Genomic DNA, 27,259 nt, shown 5'->3' on the forward strand with positions numbered 1-27,259 from the left:
CCTGATGGGGCAAAAATCATTGTCGCGGGTGGTTCTGGGTAAATGTCGTTAGTCACTCCTTCCTCTGGGAAAGCAACGGCAGACAAGCATTTCGCGCCTTTTTCCCCTGGATTGCCCTGGCAGATGCCATAGCATGGCAATCATGGAGCTTGTTTTGCCTTTTGTGACTCTCACCGTATGTGTACTAGATGCCGCTCACAGAGGCGATTCAGCAGCGCTACACAGAAGCATGCTTTTGCTTTTGCATGACAGCAGAGATGGTTACCAGTCATACTGCACCATCCAAACCCTTCCATAAATTGGAACTGGTGAGGATGATTATGGCTACCAGTCCTTTTGTACCATTTGCTGCTGTCATAAGTGCCCCTGGCTGCTCTTAGCCAGGGGCGCAAAAGCCAAAATTGGGAATGACTCCCTGAGTCAATCCCTCCTTTTTGGTATCTAAAAATAGAATCAGTCCTGCCTAGAATATAGGTAAGTGTACTAGATAACCACTGTATCATAGAACCAGAGAGCACAGCTCCTCTGTGTCAGATCCTTTAGAAACTTGATATGTATGCTATTCACAGGGGGTGCTCCTGTAACAACCCCACCTGTTGATTCCGTTCTTCCCCCAGCCTTTCTGGGCTACCGTAGCATTGTCCCCCCACTTGTGTGATGAAGTAATAAAGAATGCAGGAATAAAAAGACATGGTGACTTGTTAGTGAGAAATGAGTGGAAGGCAGCCTCCAGCTGCTATGATAGTCCAGACAGGACATTAAGCAGTGTGTAGGAGAGAAGCCCAGCATCCCTCTGCTAGTCCAGGGGCAACTGAATCTGTTCTTTACACATGAAGGGTGGGGGCTGATGGAGCTCAGCCCCCTGTTGCTATGATGACGATGGTTACCAGCCATACTGCACCATCCACCATCCACCAGAAAAAATTAGAGCCAGGAGCCCTTGATCGACCTGACGGATGCTAGTCAGCATGGTTACTGCCCCATGTGCCAATAGGCTGATGACGAGGACGGTTACCAGTCCTTTTGTACCATCAGCCACCCATGGCAGGGGGGGAGTGAGGATGTTGGTGTTGACGGCTGCAGCATCGTGTCTATCTGCAGCATTCAGTAAAGATAGGGTGACATGTAAAAGAGTCAGAGGATTGTTTTCCCTTTTGCTTCTGGGGGTGGGTGGGGGAGTAGATTGCCAAGCTATGCCCTGACCCACCGCGGACACTGTGTTTGACCCTAGAAGCATTTGGAGCTCAGCCAAGAATGCAAATACTTTTCGGAGGCTGCAGGAACTGTGGGATAGCTTCAGTCCTCCAGTCCATGAGCGCCATTTGATTCTTTGGCTTTCCGTTACGCTTGTCACGCTGCAGTGCGCTGAGTCCCTGCTATGGCGTCTGTCTGGAGATTTTTAAAAAAGGATTCTGAATTTCATCTTCTGTAACGGAGCGCTGATAGAACGGATTTGCCTGCCCTTACAGCGATCACATCCGCATGGTCCGTGCTGGAGCTCTTTTTTTATTTTGATTTCGGACTGCATCGCCACCCGTGCTGATCAGAGCTCCACGCTGGGCAAACAGGAAATATTCAAAAGTTCGCGGGGCTTTTCCTGTCTACCTGAGCACTGCATCCGAGTTCAGATTGCGGTCCAGAGCGGTCACTGCTGCACTGTGGGATACCTCCCGGAGGCCAATACCGTCGATCAGCGTCCACACTAACCCTAATCCAATATGTTAATACCGATACTAGCGTTACTCCTCTCGTTAGGGAGGAGTACAGAAACCGGTTTAAAGAGCCATTAAAATCGATATATGGTGCCTCCTAGTGTGGACGGTTGTGGCGTTAAATCGGTTTTACGCTCCTAAAACCGGTTTAAACGCCTAGTGTAGACCAGGCTCATGCCTCTGTTTTTGCACTAGTCTTCCGGGGAAACTCTTATAGACTTTAGGCCAGAGGGGACCATCATGATCATCTAGTCTGACCTCCTGCACATTCCAGGCCACAGACCCTCACCCACCCACTTCTGTAACAGACCCCTAACCTCTGGCTGAGTTACTGATGTCCTTAAATCATGTTTTAAAGACTGCAAGTTACAGAGGATCCACCGTTTACACTAGTGTAAACCTGCAAGTGACCCGTCCCCCAGGCACAGTGAGGTGCTGGTAGCAAACTTAGTAAACAGTCCCAAGAGCAACATAAACAAAAGGTTTTCTGCCCTTCCTGGGCTCCACAGTCAGTTCTTTCCCACTCTCCTACAGAGAGAGCTGACTGTCTGGGTTTTTCCCCTCTGGGAATCTCCCTTCTTCCAGGGCCAGTCGCAGAGGCCAGATAGACTCCCTCCTGCAATCCTTCTCAGTCCTCCTCCAGGCCATCTGCCTGGGAGCTACCCTTCTCCTGAGTCTACCAGATAAACAAGGCCATCTGATTCCTAGCTGGTCAGCTGTGAGGATCACTGGTCTGTTACAGGTGATGCTGGGCCCAAGTCCCCTTGAAGGATCAGCTAGCCTGTAAAAAGCTCACATAGGTTTTTTGGTGTGGTTTTGGTTTTGTGTTCTCTGTGACACTTGATCCCAGTTGGACGCATAAAATATGTTTAATTTTGAATTTCTTAATTCTTTAATGACTACTGGGTGACCAGATCAGGCATTAATTTGAAGCTGCTCTAACATGCCGTGTTCATACCCCTGGAGTGAACCCCAGAATTGCAAGTTTATTTGGCAGGTATTTGCATCACACCGTTGTAATCCAAACATCATTGTGCTGTGTGCTGGAGAGGAGCAGGCTTCCCCAGTCCCCACCCAGAGTGAACCCTGAGCTCTGGGGACCCATCACCGGACTCTGGGACCTTATTGTTGGCGCCTAATAAGTAGTTCAGCAGGTTTGATCATACCTGCATTTCCCCCCCACTCTTTTTTATTTGTGTGGATTAGAATCAAACTCACAACTTCATCTCTGTTCTTTTAGATGGATTTTTGTCAGTATTATGCAAACAGTGCCAAAAATGTATTTAAAAGTGGGCCAAATATCTTAGTGTGCGCTCTAGTAATGGTTGAAGCAACTACTTTTATGGCTACAATCTGGTGCCTGCTTGGAAGGCCACAGCCATGCAGCTCAGCTGTGGGTTCCATAGAGATCTACATCTCTACAGAATCACTCTCTATCCTGTTTCCGGTCTTAAGGTGAGGAGAACCATGTCAGGGAGGCAGTGAGCATTTGCAGTATCTCCGTGACTCAGTGCAGGGAATCTGGTTCTACCACAGATTGTTTATGAGCTGTGCAGCCTCAACAGCTGACAACTCAGGGCCATTGAAGAATAATTCTGAGTGATTAGGAGATTATATGAAAAGATACAACCTCTTCAAGTATATTGACCCCCAGTAGAATATTTTTGATCTCTCTGTCTCTCTTCCTTCTATGGTAGAGATTTGGGGGTGTGGCGGGTCCCTGTAAAGTAACTCTCATGGCTCCAGTAGGGTTAGATGGAAGGACCAAAATGAGTGCAGAGTTGTTCGGGGATAGGATCTCTACCCCCTCAAGTTCTGCACCTCACTCCCCTGAAGCTGCTGTGCAGCCCCTTCCCCCATTGCAAGGCTGGTGTAGAGCCTAACTGACGGCGTCAGAGTTCTTGGAGTATAAAAATAACGGCTTTGCAGGAATGTTGAGATGCTTGGATTGGTGCGCTAATACGTTTTAGAAAGTGGTTGTTTTTTAGAGTCTTCCTCAACACTTCTTATTCAGGCTCCCTTGAAGTTCTGAAGATAAGCACTAAACTGATACAAGGGGAAAGGTACATTTAGAAAGAGTTTGGGCTAGATTCTTCACTACTGTAAACCAGAGCAGTTCCATTGACTCCAAGAAGCCAGCGGAGCTACGACAATGTACTTGAGCAGGAGAATTTGTCCTTTATGTCAGCCTTCTTCTAAATGATGCCCTGATTAATAAGAATCCAGAAGTAGAAAATTGCTCCTAGTGTCATTGACTGAGGGCACTAGATTGTTATTTATAAGGAGGAAAATCCAGCAATTTGGATGTACCATGAATGCAATTTTTTCTCACAATATGGACCTTTATGAATGTATCGCTGGAGGAAAAATCAGCCTTGTAAAAATTTTAAATTCAACATATAGGAAGGCTGTATTGGAGAAGTAATGTTTTTTTCCTTCTTTGTTTTTTGCTTAAGATTTCCTCGAGTACATCCCATTCAGGCCCTCCTGACTTAACAAAGCAGTGTGGGACGTCAGCGTTGTTTCAGTTGGCAGAGGTAATATTAAAATACTGGTGATTAATTACCACTGGTGCAGTAGGGAGGAGAAGCTAATAATGCTGATTGCCCGAGTCTAGCAGTCAGAACAGTGACACAGTCATTTATGCTTCTATAAACAACAATACTAAGTATCTCTTGGATGCCAAGAGTCAAGATTTCCCTAGACTAGCCATTAAAGCACAGGCTCTTAATGCTACTGAGTTAACAGTTAAAAAGTCAGAACCTCTGATGGCAAAGGACTTATCTGATTTGTATTCAAATTATTTTTAAATGAACACTTCTGGGGTTTTATTTAGATCAGGGCATTGTCATTGCAAATATGTTTTAGAAGGCTTCAGTCACTTCCATTTATTTCCACTCTCATGCAGATTGTTATTTTAAAGGATGAATACGTGTATGACTTCTGGAGGAACTGTGTTCTGATACGTTGCAGCTGACATCAGACTGTCCTTCTGGGAGTAGTTACAGTGTGGAAACATTTAAAGTTCTCTTTTTTTCCAAGCCTTCCAAATCATAAGACCACATGCTATGCGTTAATTTATCGCCTACAACACCCAAAGCCCCTTTCATAACCATGCAGCTAAAGCAGTCCTAAGTCTTCTCTGCTGGTTATGTTACAAACTTTAGAAGAAAAGGTATAGAGCAGAGAAGAAGGGTTAAAAATGGAGTTGCTGTCACATGAACAAGATATTTTGAAGATTTAAGATTGAGATTTTCCAAGCCTCTTTAGGGGACTATAAGAGATTATTACCAGGATTTCTTTAGGTACTGTCTTTCTTATAGCCAAATCTGAACTCATGAGATAAGTTTTCTTTGACAAAAGTAATAATAATAAAAAGAATCATGTCACCCAAATAGGGTGACCAGACAGCAAGTATGAAAAATGGGGACACAGATGAGTGGTAACCGGTAATAGATGCCCACGTAAGAAAAAGCCCCGAATATCAGGATAGTCCCTATAAAATCGGTAAATCTGGTCAGCATGCACCCAAAGGATCTCTAATTTCTACAGATTTAACTAAAAGGACCTATTGAACTGTAAAGCAGGTAAAATAGGTTATGTGATTTTAAAAGATGTATGAGAAAAAGAAAACGTTCAGTTTCATAGTGCCAAGGAGGCCCAGGGGATTTCTAAATTAGTACTAGGTATGGAGACTTCTAGGCCAATGGCTAAAATCCAGCCCAGGTCAGTAGTTATTACTTTCAAGTGGTTCTTTTGGTGACCTCTGTTGAAGGAGTTGGTGGTCAGTTGTTTGTATGTTTTGGTTAGATTTGTGTTTCTCTTAAAGTTTTGGACATCTTCCCAGAGGAAGTTGGTCTGACACTTGTGGTTACCCCTGTTAGCAGCCTTAGCCCAGAAGCCAAGGCATGGAGACAGTGAACTACCCTGTCAGGTCCTGCGCTGATCCCTCTGTCACTGCTGAGGACCAATGGGAGAGCAGTTAGGAGAAGCTTGCATTTAATGCATCCTTTACAGTAGATGTTCTGTGGGTAGATAGAGGGATTCAGTCTCCATTACTGGTATCACCAGGAAGGTTGACTCCTAGGTAGTAACACTTTACATTTCTGTGTTGAAGAGGCTTGTGATTCGAGAGGATTTTTCTGTATTATGTAAAAAATGTAAAGGTTTTGTTTTGGTTTTTTACTTTGTTTTGCAAACTGAATAAAGAAAAAATTGTAGTATTAAGAATTGGTTAATTTATTAATTCACTGGCATTTTGGAAGTAGGAACCAGAATTAGAAGGAAGAAGTGGAATAGTTTGTAAGTTACCTGGTTTACTGATGGTGGGTCATAGTGAACTGTACCACTGCATTTAGGTACTATTGGTGTATTTTCCAAGGATGTCAAGGGCATCTACAGCCTAAGTCAGGCATCTTTCCCTCAAACCTGGAGATCATACAACATATTGTCCTGAATGGGGGGGAGGATGTAGAAAGTACTGTCCGGAATGTGAGGGGCTGCTTTCCTAAATCGGGGCCTTAGATAAGTGCCCTTATCTAGCATTTCTGTAAATCAAAATAAATAAATTGAATGATAGGGGCATTTAATTGGTGGTGATTGGTTGTTTTAAACTTTTTAGATGTGCCTTGCATCAGAGGCGGTAAAAGTGAAAGAACCTGGGAAGGTGGAAGTGGAAACATCAGTGGATGTGAAAGCAGAAGCTCCAGAGGAAGTGAAAGTGAAAGAATTGGAGAAAGTGAACGTGAAAGACTCACAGGAAGTAAAAGTGGAAGAATCTGAGATGGTGAAAAATCAAAATGACGAAAAGACAAAAACTGAAGAGTTGGAGAAAGTTACAAAATGCAGTCACTTTACTGATCCGGCAGCAGACAGCAGTACTGTAGAGATAAATAATAGTACCAGTGCAAAGGATCACACATGCCATTCTCAAGAGCTTTCACTTGCTGACTTTAATACCCTGGGTCTGAGCAAACCAGAAAAGATAAAAAAGAAAAAGAAAAAAAATAAGCTGGACCGGCACACAAACGAAAAATCCACCGCCAAGAAGGCTTGTAAAAAGAGGCAGTCCTCTGAGTCGGACATTGAAAGCGTCATTTATACTATCGAAGCAGTTGCAAAGGGCGACTGGGGTGCCGAGAGACTCGTCGAAATCCCCCGGAAGAAGGTCCGCCCTGCCTCAAACATGAAGGGAAGTGTGTTGGACACAAAGTCACCAAAGAAAAAAGTAAAATCAAAAGAGAAGAGAGCATCAAAGGAGAAATCCTCGGAGACCACCAAAGAATCAAAGCCTCCTGACTTCCTTAGTATTACAGCCAATACGGAGGCGCCTTGTGAGGTACCTGACAACATAAAAGCAGAACCACTGACCCCAACAGAGGATGTCGTACCACAGAGTTTACCTGGACAGGTCAAAACAGCAGACAGTGACTGTAATAAAAAGATAGAAACCTGTGGCTCCAGGAAATCAGAGCGATCTTGCAAAGGTGCTCTTTATAAGACTCTGGTGTCAGAGGGCATGCTCACGTCCCTGCGTGCCAATGTGGACAGAGGTAGGTGATTTTTGCCATTTATTTACAGAGGAAGAGAAAAATAAATCAAAAGGTCTTATATTGTGTTTGAACAGCATCTCTCTCTTGGTCTGCCATGAATCAGGTGTGGGCTTGTAACACAACTAGTGATTTATTTGGTTCAATTAGTAGATATATTTCCCTCCCCTTTACTGCATATCTGATTGCAAAATATAGTCTTTAAAGCACATTTCACTTTAAAAATAAATGTGTTAACAGACCAATCTGGTGGTTTGTGCAGGGCTTGCATTTTTATGTAACCCTGACCAGCTACATTGGAGCATTAGTTGCCTATATGAAGAAATGCTGTTGGTCTCTAGACATAGCTCTGAATCCTTGAAGAGGTAGATGTGTCTCAAACTCCTTTCTGGTGTACATTCTGGTCCCCAGATAAGGTACACAGCCAGAATATCTAGAAACAGTATGGAGTTCATTCAGGATAGACGTAGGGAGATCAGCATGTGACGTCAGTTTCCAAATTTAGCATCTCTGTTGTTAAAAGTGGATGAAAATCAGTGAGAAAACCTTGAATTTGAATGGAAAGATGAATTTGGGTTTAAAATATGTGATGTACCTTTTCAGTAGGATGCATTTAAAAACATTTCTCTGAGCAGCAAATCAAAGATGATAATCTGAACAGCCAAATTGAAGAGAGAACCCTTGAGGTTACTTTTGCTTTAGATTAAATCTGTGAAACCTTTTCTCCTTCATTATACCTCTGCAGATCCTCACTGTAGGGGTCCTGCAGTTTAGCAGAAGGTTCCAAAAGTGGGATCTTTTAAGGTAGTAAATATGGGTAGATCTAGTTGCTACCAGGTAACCTTCTTATCCCTTAGGAATCCAAGTTGGCACAGAATCCATTTTAGAAACGTGAAGAGTCGGTCAGCAGAAGTTGCACTGTTGAGTGACTCTTGATATACAGGGTCCTTGCAAGTCCAGTGCACTGTGACACAGATTCCATGGTGAAAGTAAGAATCTTTTTCCTCTTTCCTAGGTAAACGAAGCTCAGGAAAAGGCAACTCCTCAGACCATGAAGGATGCTGGAATGAAGAAAACTGGGCCTTTTCCCAAAGTGGGATGAGTGGGAGTAAAAAGCTGAAAAAAACTAAGCCAAAGGAAGAATTTGTTCTGGGGTAAGTTGATGTAATTCACGTGAACAGAGTTTTGCACAAGCAGGATTTGTTTCCAATCTGTTTTACGCTACATAGGAATGGATTTGGTTGTCATAGTAAAAGTAGATAACTGTGCACATGCCACTGAAAAACAGGATAATCTAGTATGAAGGGCACAGGGCTGGGAACCAGACCTTCCTGTGTCCAGGTCTGGACTCTGATTCCGTTTAGCTTTAGGCAAGGCTCAGAGATCAAAATTGTCAAAACGAACTCTGATTTTTCAGTGCCACGTTTCAGACACTTGGGGCCTGATTGTTAAAGGTGCTGAGCACTCTAAACTGCAGTTAAAGCCAATGGGAACAGCCGTTGTTCGCCACCTCTGTAAGAGAGGCCCAAACTGTCTCAAGCTAGATACTTGCAATTAGAAAGCACGTCTGAAACACCCAGCCTTAATCTCTCTGGGCTTGATTCTGTCTTCTCACTCATTATTAAACCAATCTAACTCCATTGTGATCACTCATGATTTACACTGATATAAATCAGAATCAAATAATTATTTCCATGTTTCTAAAATAAGCACTATATTTACCTATCTAAGAGGTGATGTAGAAGGTTAATTTAATTTTCAAAGTACTTTAGAAACATTATTTAAAGTTCTAGGTAGGTGCTTCGTTGACTGGAAAAAGTGTTAATTTTTACCCCCAAAAAGGAGATAATTTGACAGTGTTCCTTTCACTTATTTATTTTTTCCATTATAGTAGCACCTAAGAGTTGTTATTTTCCTTTGTAAGCTTCGTTCTAATGCAGTGGAGTGAATAGAGTAAATAAATGATTTTCAGTCAAGGAAGCAACTACTTGAATAGGAGATCAGCAGATTAAGGCAGTGGAATATCAGAAGAGAAATAATTATTAATTATTTTAAAAAATTAATGCTTTTGCAAATCTACACAGAAGTGGCTCTCAGGAATCTGAATAGCAATTCTCCTCGTAGCACTAACAGATTTACTTAACTTCAGCGATAGTGGTGAAAAATCTACTTAGCCATTCATACTTGGCAAATCCTTGGATATTTCTAATTATCTGAATTCAGAGGGAATAAATTGGATTAAAGGGAATAGAGTCTCTTCATATTTCAGGCTTAAAGTTTTAATAGGTTTCTTTTGTGTAGATTTATAGTAAAATTTTTCATAACCTGGTGTATCTGAAATTTAGTTGTAATGCACTTATAGCAAGGATATTAAATATTGAAAATCTCAAGGTGGTGTTATCTGGAATACGCTACGCAAAGTAACGCTGCACTTTTATTATTCTCAGTACGTAATGTACTCGTCAGTGATATGGAGATTTTGTAAAGATCTTCTCATAGTACACAATGTTCCATCAAAAAGTTAACCAGCTTTTCATTTATTTAATTGTGTTAAAACATTAGGTGAGTTTGAGAAGATGATGAATTCCACAGCTCATCAACTAATCTAAAAAATGTAGATGCAAATAATTTATTCAGTGTTTGCCACTTAAAAGTTTTGAATAATGTATTTGACAAATATTGTGCTCCCATCTGTACAACTGATTAGATAGTGAAGATATGTATGCGAGGATAGCTTATTTCCTGTCTCAACAGTGTTATTCATTACTATTATTCAACCAGTTCTAATAGAAGAAACCTTTATAATACATGGATTTAAGATTTTTACTAAAAGTTCAAGAAACGATGGGTATGTCTCCACTACAGCGGCACACCTGTGGTGCTGCAACTCTACCACTGTCGCTCTGTAGTGTAATTGGTTCCTATGTTGACTGAAGGGGTTTTTCTGTCAGTGTAATTAGTGCACCTCTCCGAGAGACGGTAGCGAGGTCGAGGAAAGAATCCTTCCACTGACCTAGCTGTCTCTACACTGGGGGTTAGGTCAACCTAACTACGATGCTCGGGGTGCAAACTTTTTCACAGCCCTGAATGGCATAGCTGGGTCAATCTAATTTTGAAGTGTAGATCAGACCTATATATTAAACATCCCTCTTCAAGGCTCTACATAATCTTGTTTCCACCTACATCTCTCCTCTTATTTCCTCCCCCGCCACAAACACACCTGGCTGCTCCCACCCCTCTCACCTTGCAGCTTCCTTCTTCTCCCAGACTCAGATTTGTACCTTCTCTTGCATTCCTTGCCCATTACCATGGGAACAATCTCCCTCTTCTTGTCTGCCAGGTATCCTCTGCCTTCTTCATATTCATCCTTTTTAAAATCTACTACTTCCAGGTATAGGGTGGCCAGGTGCATTGTTTTCGACCGGAAAGTGCAGTCGAAAAGGGGACCTGACAGTGTCAGATCTCCTGACCAGACATTCAAAGTCTGGTTACTGCAGATGGGGGAGGCAGGGAGGCGCTAGTCATCACCCACACCAGCCCCTACTTAGCTGGGGCCGCCTCCTACCTGCCTCAGGTGGCTGCAACTCCCAGGGGGGCAGCAGGGAAAGAGGAGTGAACGGGGATGGGGCCTCAGGGGAAGTGTCTGGTTTTTAAATATTACAAAGTTGGCAACCCAATCCAGGTATCCTCCCTACCGCCTCCTCCACTGGCAACTCCCTGGTGTTACGTGCCATGTTTGTCTTGTCTGTCTTAGCTCCTGTCCTCTCATGAGCTCTGCAGAGGTAGACCCAGGCCCTGTACCAGTGCAGGGGTCTGCCTATGTGAATGTCATTATAGGATCAGGGTCTTTGGTTGCAAACTCCTCAGGCCAGCTAATGTCTGTCTATATGTTTGTAAACCTCTGTATGTTTATGACACTATAATTGCTTTTTTAATCATTGAAATCACTGGCTTAGTAATGGCAGCACTCACTGCTTCTTCCACATTCCACATGCTATAAATTGTCTGTGATGATGGCTCTTCTGCTGTCAAAGTTGGGCCTGCTTGTTAGACAGACACACACGGACCATAGGCAGGTGTAGTGGGAGTTGGGGAAGCAAATAGAACAGTGGGAGGGGAGAGCATATGTCAGCCATCAAAGCAACAGCTCCGCTCGCTTCATGGATGTCTAGATACCCATGTACATAGTAGCATGGTAGCAGCTGCTTATACTAACAAAACAGTTGCTGCGAACCAAGTCTGCGTTTCGTAACTGAAACCACTGCTGTTCTACATGGCTCTGATTGAACATCAAAGAAAGATGAAATACGTGTCTGACAAAAATACAGAATAATGGTTATGGAGATAAGTGAATCAACTCTAATTTGTAAATTTCGTTGCATAATGATGCTTCATTTAAGAGCCATTTCAGAGAAAACTGAAAAACTCACACTTTTGCCTTTCTTCCAGGCACTCAGTGCTTAGAGGCAGTCGCACCAAGCATTCATGTTTACTCTCATTGTCTGCTGGTCTTTCATAGCAAAGAGAATTAGAGAGAGCTAGGAAAACTCAGACTTCTCATGCTAGCACCAATTTATTGATTTGTTATTAAAAACAAAAACCACACAAGCTCAGAGAATATATGTGCAGGAGCTCTAGTCGCCCTAACAACAAATACATTTACAAACAATTAAAGTATCATGCAGTTGGCTCTGTGTAATAAAATAATTAATATATCACCAGATAAATGCAGCAGCCAATCCAATCCTGCTGCATCCTAGCCTCATGCCCTAAGTTCTACCCAGAAGCCCTATTGAAGAGCTATGTATATTAAGTAGTTTGGTTGGTTGTTTATTGCTTGCTTGGCTTTTCGAAATTGTTTTTCTTATAGTTTTGGCAGGGGGGAAGGGGTTTTGTGTGTGTGTGAAACCAATTAGAACTTTAACATAAAGGCACCCTTTATAAATAAAAAGGAGCAAATCTTTTAAAAAAAAAAAAGTTGCCTTTTTCAGAAAACCTTTTTGTTCATAATCCAGTATTATTTACTCTTTGATATTGGTGCCACTCTTTGTCAGTGTTTCTTTTTCCTCCTTTTCTGATTGCTTAATCTCCCTCACGTGACAGATCAGGATTGAATGCCAAACACAGTTGTTCAATTTTTGAAAAATGTAGTGTGTATATAAAATGACTTAACTTTGGTGAGTTCAGGTATAAAAGTACCACTGAACCTTATCGACCCAGAACCTGTTTTTAACTTTATCTGTGTGAACCATGTGATTGACTTTGGGTTTTTCCCTCCCTTTCTTCAGTTTAGCAAAATTGGAAGAAGAATTTGAAAAAAAATTCAACAGCCTCCCTCAGTACAGTCCCATTACGTTTGACCGGAAAAGCGTATCTGTTCCAAGGAAAAAGAAGAAGGTTGGAAGCTGCCCAGCAGAACAACCAAAATCCAACAAAGGTAAGGTGCTTTCTGAGGTACATTCATAATCCATAATAGCTGCCGTGCTGGGTTCAGGAGCTGTTATTTTCTTACCTCAGCATGCTTGCCTACATGTGAGGAATGTGGAGTCAGAGTTGCTTTCTTCATCGTGACAAAGTTGGTTATCACCAGGACTTTCGCAGATTTTGTTTTTCCTTTTTCCTTTTAGTCATTGATTTAACATATTTTCACTCTGGAAATAAAACATTTCTGCAGTAATGCCTCCATTCTAAACCCTTGTAAGTCCAGTACTCAGTCTCTCATGAGCAGAAACTTCCAGTTGTATCATGTTCTGCTGCAGTTTGTGTGTGTGGTTTGTGTAGTGTGGGTGAGTATCTGTTAGGGCTAATTCTTTGAGCCTGTGGTATTTATACTGTATGTGAATATAAATGCATCAGGAAAGGAGGAATGATTACCAGTAATTCTGTTGTTCTGAAGAGCTGAGGCAATAAGATGCTGAATACACCAATAAAATGAGAATAACTGTTACTGTCTGATCCCTGTGTTGGTGGCACTTACTAACTACTTTTGTAGATCTACATACCTTATTCAAACATACGTAGTGTTGAGCTGTTTGTCTGAATCGCGAGCCACCAAATTACAATACATGGCCTAGAACTGTGGGTGATGTTTATACAGTGTGCCCAATATAGTACTGATTTTGTATTTATGTAAGTAGGGAGGGGCTGAGCAGGTTCTGGCAAAATTAGCCATTGTCCATAATATTTACTGAGGCCTGATCATTGGTAGTTGCAACTCTGTAGTTAGTATCTGAGAAATCTACAAGCCTGACCAGAACAAATGAACCAATTCTACAGCACAGTAATCTGGTGGTTTATTACGCAGCATGTTTTGGGAGCCAACTGCTAATCAGGTGGTGGTAATCAGCAGTAATTTCCCTGATTTCTAACAACAGCACACACTGTTGGGTGCTTTATTGACATACTCATTTGTCTGGTTATCGTGGGATATGTTCCATAGTCAGAGTGAATTCTGCCCTTGGCTTTGTTAGCAAGTTGGTCTCATTCTCATCTCCATGTTTGCAAAGCACAGTTGGAAAGCCTTGAATTTTTCCAGTCTCTTGTCTTAAGAGAAGGCCAGCAATACAATTGCAGATATGTAACAGGTCAGGTATGAGCAGTGCTGGCAGAGTCCTCTGGGTAAGATTATACAGCACTTGCCTATCCCATGGGTACATTTATACTTCCAGCTAGTGGTGTGATTCCCAGCTTGAGGAGACAAACCCATTCAAGCACCAGTCGAGCTAGTGTGTTAAAAACAGAGCACAAGAGGAGGTGCTAGTTGCTCCATGTACGTGCCTAGGTTCTCAAATGGGTATGTATTGTAGCTAGCTTTATTTTTATTGGATGTGTCTCTTTGAGCTGAATATCACACCCCGAGCTCAAAGTGTAGACATATCTTGTGTCTGGCCAAGCCACAGCCAACAGTTCCTCATTTCCATGAATACTAAATTCACTTGCAGCTATTGGGTGAGATTCTCAGCTGGGATAAGTCAGCACAGCTCCATGGTGGGCTGGCACTGAGACACCAAGAGGTAGAACTGGTAAAAAAAATTTCCGTCAAAGCAATAATTCCATTGAAAAACGTCGATTCAACAAAATCAAAACCTGGGAACATGTTGATTTTGACGTAATTTTGTCGGGGGGGGGGAATAATTAAGTCTCAAAATTAAAACATTTGATCTGAAACAAAAAAAAAATCAGAAATTTCATTTCGTGGGAAGTTTCAAACTTTTCACATTTCATTCCAGTTCAGAACAACAACAAAAAAACCCTGAAATGTTGCAAGTTCCCAAGGAATGGAAATTTCTAATTTCAATCAGCTCTACTAAGCGGTGATTGTGCTGCCAATAAATGTATCAGATCAACAGAGATGAGTAGCTCAGGTGTTGACCACACTGGCTGGAAGTGGACTCTGGGATATTGCAGATCATGTGAGGCAGGGATACAAAGCAACCCGGACCCAACCATGTGCAAGAGAATTTTAACAGTGTAAAAGATAACTGTCCCACCAGGGCTAACTTCGTTAAGCTGGATCCCAAACTTATCCTGAGATGTAGTGAGGATATTGCCATGAGTAGTGGCGGGCTATGGAGCCTAGACCCACTGTGGGCTTTCCAAATTTGCCTTTAAGTTAACAGCTGACCAGATAGATGACCTGCTATATAGACTGTTACGTCTACAAAGGTTGCTATCGAATATTGACCTGAGAAACTTTCAGATGTGCATGGCTGTGAAGGGGGCCCATGTGCATGCTGCTAATAAAGAAGCACATTAAGTGCAGCACGTATAGTGAAAAGTCTTACAAAAATTATAGAAGAAAAGTATAGAGAGAGTTCTGAGGGGTACTTTTTTCCTGTATCAGAACTCAAGCATTTTTCAAATGAATTGGAGAGGCAGTATGGATCTAGGCCAGTGGTTTTCATCCAGGGGTACGCATACCCGGGGGGTACACAGAGGTCTTCCAGGTGGTACATGAAACTCATCTAGATATTTGCCTAGTTTTACAACAGACTACAGAAAAAGCTGTAGCAAAGTCAGTACTGACTAAAATTTCCTACAGACAATGACTTGTTTATACTGCTCTGTATACTATACACTGAAATGTAAGTACAATATTTACATTCCAGTTGATTTATTTTATAAGTATATGGTAAAAATAAGAAAGTAAGCCATTTTTCAGTAATAGTGTGCTCTGACACTTTTGTATGTTTATGTCTGATATTGTAAGCACATCATTTTTAAGTGAGGTGAAACTTGGGGGTACGCAAGACAAATCAGACTCCTGAAAGGGGTACAGTCGTCTGGAAGGGTTGAGAGCCACTGGGCAAGTGGATATGGCACTGGATTGGGATTTAGGAGACCTAGAGTCTGTTCTTTCCTTTGCCTCTACCACTGACCAATTATGTGCAGCTGTCTTCACTTCTCTGTACCTCTGGTTCTCCTTCCACCCTCTGTCCATCTTGTCGTTATAGACCATTCATCAGATCAGGGACTGTTGCTTACTGTGTGTTTGTACAGTACCCAGCACAATGGGGCTCCAGGACTTTAGGTCTGATTGTGATACACATGAGAAGTAATAATGATAGCACGGAGGCAGGGCTGTCCTTAGGAATTATGTGGCCCTATGCAGTATTATTAAACTGGTGCCGCTATGCCTGATGGCAGCCCGGGCTCACATGTGTATTTTAGATAAGGGGGGTCTTTTGAAGGATTTATTTAAAAAACAATACGTCTGAAGATCCAAGCATTTAAGGCTAAAGATGAATACTCAGATTGTGCATCTAAACATCTATGCAACGATCCTTTAGAGATGTGATTTTATAATCTTCAGCAACATGCTAATGAAATATTTTTAAAGCACATTTTAAACTAAGGTCCTGTAGGCTTTGGCTACACTTACACTTCAAAGCGCTGCCGCGGTAGCGCTGCCACGGCAGCGCTTTGAAGCGCTAAGTGTAGTCAAAGCACCAGCGCTGGGAGAAAGCTCTCCCAGCGCTGTCCGTACTCCACCTCCCTGTGGGGAATAACGGACAGCGCTGGGAGCCGCTTGGGGCTTTGACCACACTGGTGCTTTGCAGCGCCGCAATTTGCAGCGCTGGAGAAGGGTGTGTTTTCACACCCTGCTACAGCGCTTCAAATTTGTAAGTGTAGCCAAGCCCGTAGACTAACATATTCTGAGTAAATATTACAGTCATGCACAACTGTTTTTGTCAGTACATTCAGAAACTGACAGTAGATACCTGGAGGTTGACAAATGCCTGTTAAATGGCTTCATTACCACTTGAATGGCTCTTTAACAATTTCATTGTTTCAATAGGTCTGGCAGGCTGGAAGCCTTTTTCACTTTTAAGTAGTAGATCCCCTGTGGGGGAAGACTCACCAGGCTGCAGCAGCCAGCTGTGGTGGGAGCCTGCAGGAAGTGTCAGAACAGGGATAGGAAGAGACGGGTGGGTGGCCACTAAGACCCAGGGGGTGCGCCAAATTCTCAGGTGCCCTACGCAACCGTGTATGCTGCGTATGCCTAAGAACGGCATGTAGGCCAGAGACAACTTGTTTAAGAACATACTATCTTTCTCCTGGACAAATGTCCACAGATTTGTAGCCCATACGATAGACTTCCCATGTATTCTTAGTGCCCAGTAGTTAGAGAAGCTTTCACTGTATCAGATCAGTGCTCCATAAATTGCCATTAAAAATTCAGTAAGTAGGCTTCAATGTGACAGATTATTTCCCAGGATGCCAGGATATGACAGATTATGAGAGGTTGTATGTCATTTTTTCTTAAGTAATTTTTTTTTTAAAAGTAACTGTTTCTTAATCATATATTAAATACTTAAGAAATCACATACATTGCTTGTTTCAGTTGAAGACAACCGTGTTACCTCAGTTTGTATTGTTGTAAAGCCGTTAACTTCAAATGGAGTTTGATTTATAACAGTCTAAACAAAAGACGGTTCAGGCCTGATACGTGGAATAATCAAACAAGCAGGATAAGCAGGGCATTCTGAACATCAGTCAAATTAGCTTTTTTCCCCAATCACCTTTTCTTTCATTTGCCCCAAAGTGCCAATCCCGAATGAGCTGGTGCCTTTTCTGCCTGGTGTGACACCCCTCCAGCTCTGCAATTTAATTACACCCACCCACTGAAGGACACCAGAGCACACAAGCTATGTGTATGAGTAAGGTACCTCTGAACTTTCTCCCTTAAGATGCAGTTTCCTAAAATATGTTTAGGGACAGATTTTCAAAAGTATTCCACATTGGTCTGCTTCTGCTCTAGTTGATGTCAGTGGGAGATTTTACTTCAAAGGGAGCAGAGTTAGTTTTGAAAATCTCACCCTAAATATTTTTGTTCCATTTATATCAATGGTATAATAAAACTGCTGAGAACTGGAGTAAAGAGACAGGCTTAACCCATACAGACAGCATCCTGCCCCAGAATTCATCACTTGTGATTGACGTCTTTAGCAGAACGTACGCTGGGGCATCGTATCAAGCAGAAGCCATTGATCTACAATGGATTGCCAATTTACATATCTGCAAAAACATAGGGCAAAATCTGTAGTTTTCATTTCTCTTTTGAACTATGAAAAATTATTTTTATGTTCCAAATTCAGTAAGTAGGCTTCAATGTTGCCTACTTACCCAACTTACTTGTTGAGGGGCGTAGCAGGGTGGTAATTCAATATATTTTCATTTGAGACAGGGATTGTCTTTTATTCTGTTTGCACAGCGCCTAGCACCATGGGGATCCGAGTTCAGCTGAGGCCTCTCGGCATTTCCAGAGTACAATCAAGAAATAGCACCATAAAGCCATTGCTCCTTTGAAGCATTGCTTTCATGAAGCCACAGTCTTTCACTTGCTTTTTAGCTGCTTGGCACTAAGTCTACCTTGCGATCATGTGCCGCTATCCGTGCGCCAAATGGTTCACAGACAATGCCTTTAAGAACAGCGCTTGAGTTCTGAATCTCCAAAGATAGCTGGGAATGGAGAGAGAGTAGATTTGTAAGTGTAGAGACAAATATTTGGAGAACTCCAATTATTCTGGACAGCTCTGGCACTCTTGGCATTTAGCTCACAGTAAGTAGCCCTCCCCAAAGCAGGGCTGAGGCAAGTTGCAATTAAACTGGACAGTAATGTAGCTCAGTGAAAAAGGGTATCTGAACTGAGCTCCTGGAACCTGCCTTACACGTGTCTGAATTGGGAGCTTTGCCACGGGAAACCTTAGAGACTCTGTTAGCACTAGTAAAACGAGACCTGAGACTTAATAGGATGAGTACATATGCCTCGTTTGTTGGAATACACTGTGCTAGCCATTTGATCCATTCTTCTGATAGATTTTTTTGAGGAGGAGGATGATTTTTTTTTTAAATCCACCCATGAAATTTTGAACAAGTGTTGCTAGAGTTAGTCACGCACTGTCTGTTCATTTTCTTGCTTGCTACTTTACTCTGCAGCTGCTTCTAGCCCAATTCTCACTAATCCCTGAATGGTGCATATCCTTTCTGATATCAGAGAGCCTACTGGACAGACGGAGAAGTAAACTACAAGCAGTTCCCATATGGTGGCAACTGCTGCAATACTAAAAACCCAAGAAAAATTGAGTATTATGTTAACTGCTGAGAAATATCCGCAGGGAAAGGATTTACTTTAAAACCAAGAAGGCATTACAAAAATGACAAGTAAACCATTGTAGCCCAGTAGTTCTCAAAAGTTTTTCTTGTATAAAATCATTTCAAGACACGCAAGCTTTTAAGGTTTGCTTTTTCAACCTTACATTTTTTGTGAATTTAGTGCTGGTGGCTGGCGTTGGGTTGACCTCCTTGGAGACTCAACATCTCTCTCCATGGAACAAACATAGCACATGCAGCAGCTATGCAACCTTCCCTGGCCAGGGAGTTTGCACTTGTAAGAGTGAAAGATTCTTTGATCTCCATGACTGACTTGTTCCTTGGCCTATACTGATAACAAGGGTGACACTTGCACCTGGGGTCTGGACCTGATATCATCATTTTAGTATTTCTTCCTTGCATGTTTGTTTGTTTGTTTGAATCCAAGAGCTTTGGTTCTTAGACTCATGGAATCTTAGAAATGTAGGACTGGAAGGGACCTCAATAGTCCATTTAGTCCGTTCCCCTGCACTAAGGCAGGACTAAGTATGATCAAGACCATCCCTGACAAGTGTTCGTCTAACCTATTCTTAAAAACCTCCAATGATGGAGATTCCACAACCTCCCTAGGTAATTGTCAATCCCATACTAATATACTCACCTGCAATACAAACTGCATCTGTAATTAGCCCATCAACCAACTAAATAGATTAACATGAAGGAATTTTTCATGGATTGAAGACTTTCTTACTGTTGGGCCATAGCATGTCACAAAAATTACCTGTTTTCGCCTTTGCTCCACTTTAGTCATTTGTTCCCTGCTGAAGGATGTTTTAGTGACTATTTGGGAAAAATAGAACCCAGAATGAGGGGACAGAGAAGAGTTTCCTTTCCCTGTCACTGAAGCCCATCTCCTTGAGTTTGCATTTGAGAACAGAAGTTTTCATGAAACCTATACCCATTGAGGGGCTTGTTTCGATGTTTGGTTTTGATCAGCTCTTTAGAAGGGATGGTAGAAAGAGGATCATAAAGAAAACACATTCTTCATTCTATGTAATATTTGTAAAGCTTATAACCTATTTCTGTGGCTTCCTTAGTCACTGCTTCTGTGCAGAATATCTGCTCCAGTGCTCTGCAATCTCTGACACTGCTGAGCTGTACTTTTCTATGTAGTGTTGGTTTAAGAGTATAGTAGTATAAACCTCTGTACTATTTTATAATGTGCCACATATCCCGATAACCTCCTAGCTGAAATCACCCCTTCGGACATTCCAAACACAATTTTTTTCATCTTTTAGGGCGTGGCCGTTCATTGGGATCTGATAGCATGGAGCCTTGCACCAATATTCAGTCCTGCTGGAGCCTTAGGGTGAAATCCTAACCCCATTGATGTCAATGGGATTTTTGCCATTGACTTCAGGGAGCCAGGATTTCAGCCCTCACCTTTCCCTCTGCCTGCCTGTGCTTTTGCAAGCCTGGCTTTGCTTAACCCGTCTCAACTTTTCTTGGCTACTCATCAGCTCCACACCACTTATCTCTTCTTTGCTTTGGGTCGTGTCATCATTCTGAGGCTTTCTTCTACTCTCCTCGTCACCACTCTGCACTCTTCAGTATATGTCAACTGCCATGAGTTTACACTTTTCTGTACAAACATGCGTGGATCGTGCTTACCTGTGCACTCCTAATGCTCCTGGTCTTTTCCACTCAGGGGATAAGGAGTAGGATGGCACGCGGTGGTGTTCTACATGAAGGCAACTCTCTTAAAAGGACAAATATCAAATTCCATAAAAGAAAATCAGGCCTTCATGAAAATCAAAGGTTGAAACAATTCCATGGTGCTGACTAAATCTATTTATGGTGTTACTTCTGCCCCTGTTAACCATTACCATAGATTAATAACAAGCCCAAGTACAGACAGCAGATTTGTCTGCTCCTTTTTTGTTGTTGGATATAAATAAACTTGTAGATAAGAATAGCTTTCACATTTTTGCTCGCCTTAGAATAACTTCCCATGTAACTCTGGCATCCTGGCTTGCCGTGGTAAAAAATGCAAAGCAGGCCAAATTCTGTGCTCAGTAATATGAATGCAACCATACGGACTGAAGAAGGATTGAACTTGTATAACTAATTTGGCCTACTCTGTTGAAGTTATTTAACTTTTAACAACCAGTTATAATTAAATTAGTTCAGACTTAAGCTAAAATTACTCATGATGGGTACCAACAGAGGAATGTCCTTTTTTGCATAGTGCTGTAACTTTTCAATTGTGACTTCTAACTACCATATCAAATTGAAAAAATTGACTGTTGACAGGAATTTCCCAAACCAAAGTACATCAGCACCTTACAGTTTCCAAGTTTGTTGCTTGATTATACTGCTTTTATCTTTACATGTAGGTATGAGAATCTATATTTAAATATAAATAATTCTATTTAGGCCTTCTCTACGCTACCCTTCATTTTAATATTTCCCGCCGGTGGAGCTGGATTGGTGGCAGCAATGATGGAAGACTTCAATGGGGGGTTGGGGCAAGATCAGTATAGATAAAGTTGGCAGTATGTAGTTCTGCTGTTAGCTTTAAATTCCAGGACTTAAAATATTCGTGGTGGTGTATATTTTAAAGACAAGTAGGTGAGGGGGGGTTTGGTTTTTGCAGCTAGGGAGCACGTTCAAGCGAATTAGTATCAGATCAGATGCAAATGGAAAGTACTCCATCTTATAAAAACCACAAATTGTCATTTCATATACCTTACCTCTCTGAATTCTTCTAAGGCGGGGTCAGTCTGAAGCTAGCATGAAGACTAGGTTCCCTGCTACTTTTTTGGAGGTAATGCTTTACAGTGCACTTTTGCTCTGAAAAGTGACTCCGTAAAAGTGGCATTGCAGTGGAGGGGTTACCTGTTTGCTGTGTCTTGGCCACTTCCGTGTTATTTACCAGTCAAAAGACGGTTTTCTAACTGTCAGTGCTCAAACTTCCCTGAGATATTTGTAGGTCAAGCAGTTCAGGCACCATCCTAAGTAATAAAGATTCTGCAGTCAGAACTGAGGATGATGCGTGAGCCAGGAGAGACTCCAGCTCCCAGAGCTGCGTTAGCTCTGCAATTAGTAAAAACTTAGTTTTGTCACTGAAACCAAAGAGCTCTGACTCTGAATATACACAGAGAGCAGATGTTTGGAGGGAAAAGGGCCTATTTTTACATAGTCAACTTTTCTTGTCATCCTCACTCTCTTAAACTAAACTGGTATCTCTCTTTCACGTTAGAGGAGAATGATCCAATGCCCGCTGAGGTCAATGGAAAGCTTCCATTAACTCCCGTGGGTGTTGGGTTAGGCACTACACTGTAGAATGAAGTGGCATGCTGTAGTCATTAAAAGGGTAGTTATATTCGACATGCTATAATTGTTTTGCTGTATAAAAACTTCTAATTAAAAATATATTATTATTAATATTGTCTGTAGGTTCATTCCAGTCTCAGAAAAAGAACTTATTCCACAAAATTGTCAACAAATATAAGCACAAAAAGGAGAAGTTTAATGTTCCGGAAAAAGGTACTGGTGCATTAATCAGTCAAGACTTCTGGCCACCTTCTCTCTGAACTCAGTCTTGGGTAATGCGTCCATGCAGAGGATACTCAATTCTGTATCCCTTTCACTCTTTTGGCCCCTTACCTCACTTTCTGTCTGCTTCAGCTTCACCAGCTTCTGGCTCTGGCAATATCTTCCTTTGTTTCAATCTTAAAAAAAGCTGATTAAATGAAGACCTTCCCTAATGATCATTCCACCTCCTCTGCTTAAATCTCACCTTCCCCTCTACAATCAGGAGCTGAGTTGTTGAAATTGACCCTGAATTCTTTTCACCTACTTCAGCTCTCTAATATTGGCTGCTTCTGTCTCCATCCCCCCTACAGCAGACACAGTCTTGAATACTCCTCTGCCAAAACCCTTCTGTATTGTCTCATCTCATCCCCTCTTGACTGGAGTAACACCTGCTTTACTTATTTCCCTGTGTCTCAGTTCTACAAACTACCGTTGTCCAAAATGTGATTTTTTTCCCACACCGGTACCCAGTAATATATCCCCCTCGCCAACCCTCCATCTTCAGAAATCTTTACTGGCTTCCTATTCTTTACAGAATCCAGTTGAAAATCACCTTCTTAGTCTTCAAGTTCCACCAGGGATTTGCCCCTCGCTTCACCCAGCCCCTCCAACTCTCCAAAATCATTTCCGTCTCTGTTCTCGGGGTCTGATCCTGCATTTCCAGCACACTCAAAACTCCCATGGGAATTTGCAAGTGAACAAGTTGTGCAGAATCAAAGTCCAAGTTGCTGACACAATTTTTCACTAGATTAAATTTTTTCCTCTCGTCTTCCCATACCCATTTGGTCTTTCACCAGTGGACAGGAGATTCTTCTCCCATGTCGACCCTGCTGCATGGAATAGCCTCTCTCCCTCTTTTTATTTAACTGACTCCTTGAATCTCTTCAGATGATCCCATTGCAAGACTCCTCCTCAACTCTGGTCTGACTCCTGACCCTCTTTCTCAGATAATGCAATTTAAATCATACTCCCCAGCTCTCCCCATTGCCCTGTGCTTAATCCTTCTCCCTGGAGCTTGGCCACGGTACCCCTCTTCATTCCCTGCCCTGTCACATTCACCGATGTTATTGTGCCTGTGTGCTGCATTGTGACCTGTGTGGCCTATTTGTGCTATACTGGAATGCATAGACTGTACCCATCTGTGAAGCATTCAGTGATAAAGAAATGTTGTGTGGTCAGTGGTATATAACAATATACTTATTTGCACAAGTATATGTTGTGGTGTTTGTTTACAAGAAGTACCTTTCTTAATGGCTGGATGAGAGACTGAGTATTGGTATAATAATATGTAGGTACAGTTCTTGCTGAGTACCTTTCAAATTACCATGCCTAAATTATGAATGAGTTGTATAGGTCATCTGCTAGGAAATATGTTTCTGTTTTGTTGAATCCTCATTAGGAAAAATAAGGGAACCATTGAATAAATATGAGTAAAAAAAAAATAAATCTTCATATCTACAACCAAAAAACAAAAAATCGTCCAAAGCTCAAAAGCACTTTGATTTTTAAAAATTTTCTGATACAAGGTGAAATACACATTGTAATAAATGACTCAAAGCTGCCAGCTGTTAAGCACTCTGGCCCCAGGCCAGGAAAACACTTAAGCGTCTGCTTAACAATTAAGCATGTGAGTAGTCCCACTGCTTAAACATTAAGAATGTGCTTAATTGTTTTGCTGGACTGAGGCCAGATTGGTTAGTTCCATGCAGGGTTGAACCTTAAAGTAAGGAAAACTTGGAACTTCACAACATTGTTTATTTGTCATATAAAGGTCATCAGGGAAAGAACTGTGTGGTTCTGTTCTGGTAATAGAAAGCTGCGTCATCTACTGATTAGAATTCAGGACTGGGATTAAGGGGTTCTGGATTCTGGGTCAGATTTTCAGAAGTGAGGTGGGCATTTCGGATTCTAAATCCCATTGACTTTCAGTGAAACTCAGACCCTTAAGGGCCAGATTTACAAAGGTATTTAGGTACCCAAAATGGAGATAGGTGCCTAGTGGGATTTACAGAAGCACTAAGTGCGTAACGCCCATGGAAGTCACCTGAAAATCCCACTAGGCACCTATTTGTAGCTTCAATCACCTAAATACCTTTGTAAATCTGGCCCTGAGTGCCTAAGTCACTTTTGCAAATGGAACTTAGGAGACTAAATCACTTAGACACTTTTGAAAATTTTATCCTCTATTTCCAACTCAGCCATTGGCTCACCGTGTGACTTTAGCCAAGTCATTCTGACTCTGTGTACCTCAACTTCTTTATGTGCAAAATAAAAAAGAACTTTACCCACCTTGTGTAAAGTCTTTTGGAGATCTTTGGATGAACATCTCAGCATACTTAGTCTTTTCTTATGTTTCTATCCAGAAATATTGGAATCCCAGCAGAAATGGAAATAGTTTGAGCAAAGAAACACACAAGAGCAGTACAGGCAGGGAGCAAATAATTGATGTCTGAATGTTGTATGATTATGGGCACGCTCTTAGCCCAGTCTACCCTGAGCTGCTTTTTAAAATGTCCTGGCATTGTAGTATCACCAGTTCTACTGGTGGGAGTTCTAGTGTAGACAGGGCTCTGGCAACCATTGGCATTTTTAACAGTGTCTCCTAGTCATGCTCTGTGCAGGAATAGACAATTCTTAAAAATCTGGCACCTTGTCCAGTGGAAGTGCACTGGTACTATTGCAGTAGTGAGAAATTTTAAGCAAAAATTCCGTGTAGTTACAGCCCTGGGATAAAATGATGCCATCTCACCCATTCTATCCAGTCCTTAATAGTAAAGGCTCCATGCATTCCTAGGCAAGCTGGGCCTAATTTTTTTCAGCAAGGCCCTGGATTCTGCATCGTTCTGGTGTAGCAAAATGGAAAATCTGTAGCAGCTTCAATTAAAAACCTCTTATTTTTTTAATGTAAATAATCAAATATTATAATGAGTAATTTCCCCTTGTGTTTAATTTGGTATGAAATGTTGTTAATTTGTGCTGGCCTCGTTTTCTGTGTCACAGATTTTTTGTATTGACAAACACAACTGCATAAAAAAATGGAAATGGGGGAAACTGGGTGTTTTGATAAGTGGATCAGGGCAGGTGGGGCTTTTGGCCACTGGGGAGGCATGGGAGATAGTTTATGATTGTGGGATATGACCTTTAGCTGGATGTTTCTGCTAAATAATAATAAGCCGTGAAAGGGTTAACCGTATTGAAATGTAAACACTTGCCTTTAGGTTTTAGATTTAACATCCCGTGGAAATGAATGGGGCAGTTTACACCTCTCAGTGGAAAATGCTGCTTCATTTCACCCTTCGTTCATGTTTTCAATGTTTTCTTGGCAACCATGAGAGCTAGAAAAGTGTGTGTTTGTGTAATAGTTGTTGTTTTGTTGTCGTGCAGTACCGCCTGGGAGCACCATAGACCGGAACCCCGTTGTGCTAGGTGCTATACAAACACAGAATAAAAAGACAGTCCCTGCCCCCACAGAGCTCACTGTCTAAAGAAAAGACAAGAAAAAAAGCATATAGCTACAGACGGGAGTACAAGAAAACAATGAGACAGCATTGTGTAAATAGGATGGATACAAGGTCGGGGTGGGGGAGTAGGACACAAGCAGAGTGAACAATGCAAGGGCAGCAAATGTTCTGTTGATTCCATTTATTTTATTTTGGGGTGAAGGGTTGGTTACTTAGAAGGGGATCAGCTAACTGGAAAGCAAACGGAAGGAAAAGGAATAAGAGGAACAAGTGTAGAATGAAGCTGAGGAGAAGAGACTCCGAGGAGGGTGCAGAAGGGTTGGCACAAACAACCAATCAGCACAGGACAGTGAAAGTCAGAGAACATATTACAATTTTTACTGGAGTGTCCAGAAGTTGGAAGGTTCCTGCATTGGCTGCTTCTGGTCCTCTACCAGGTGGAGTTTCTCTCTATATAGCAGTGGTGTGCAAACTTTTCCAGTCGTGCCCCCCCTTACCCTTCATGGAATTTGTCATGCCTCCCCTTCTACCTCATAGCAGAACTGAGATCCCGCTGCCATAATAGTGGGAGCAGGATAAAAATTCAACAAACAATGCACAAGCAGTTGGAGTGGGTATTGTGAGACGGGAATGGGATTTTAAAAATAGTCCTCCTGTGCTGCAGACAACATGGTCTCCCCGGCCACCCAACTCTGAAGGCAGCACCACCGCCAGCAGCAGCGCAGAAGTAACTGTGGCAGTGCTGGCAGCGGCACTGCCTTCAGAGCTGGGTGGCCAGAGAGCAGCAGCTGCTGGCCAGGGCATTTGTGTTGTTTGCAACACGGAAGGACTTTTTTTTTTTATAGTATATCATACATAAATATACAAAATACCCATTCTGCTTTTATCCTGCTCCTGATATTATGGCAGTAGGTCCTGCAGGACCCCACTTCCTTTGTGCCCCACTCCCAGAGAACCTCTTGCTCCTCCCCACCCCACTCTATAACCCACATGGCCACGGGGAGATTCTGCTTGGAGTGGGAGATGCAAGTGTTGATCCTGGAGCACACTTCTTCAGCGAGGATAAATTCCATGGCGAATTCTGCAGCTGCGGGATAGTGGGATGTATGGACCCTGCTTACACTGGGCACTTATTTGGATTTGGATTTTGTTTCATCGTCATGTTGCTATTAGCTAAGCATAGTAGTGCTAATACAAACTATTTCTTTGGATGTGAAAGATTTCTTTTTTAATTCCAATAAAACAGTGGTACTAAGTAATTGGGAGTGAGAAGGGGAGGATACCACCTCATCACCTTCCTAGCCACTATCAGCCAGCTGTGCTTTGTAGGCACAGTGGCAGAGGTGAG

At 42.1% G+C, this 27,259-nt stretch overlaps 1 protein-coding gene across 4 annotated transcripts in view; it reads left to right on the forward strand.

Moving 5' to 3' along the window:
- The window catches only part of BBX (BBX high mobility group box domain containing), a 238,729-nt gene that overhangs the window by 145,638 nt on the left and 65,832 nt on the right, over positions 1–27,259 (forward strand). For all 4 annotated transcript variants that reach the window (XM_045001849.1, XR_006576205.1, XR_006576206.1 and 1 more), the window contains 4 exons: positions 4,169–4,249; positions 6,334–7,264; positions 8,277–8,415; positions 12,550–12,698. In XM_045001849.1, coding sequence (XP_044857784.1) covers positions 4,169–4,249; positions 6,334–7,264; positions 8,277–8,415; positions 12,550–12,698 — 1,300 coding nt within the window. The remainder of the gene's footprint in view (positions 1–4,168; positions 4,250–6,333; positions 7,265–8,276; positions 8,416–12,549; positions 12,699–27,259) is intronic.

This window comes from Mauremys mutica, chromosome 1, assembly GCF_020497125.1.
Source record: "Mauremys mutica isolate MM-2020 ecotype Southern chromosome 1, ASM2049712v1, whole genome shotgun sequence".
NCBI classification, from domain to species: Eukaryota; Metazoa; Chordata; order Testudines; family Geoemydidae; genus Mauremys; species Mauremys mutica.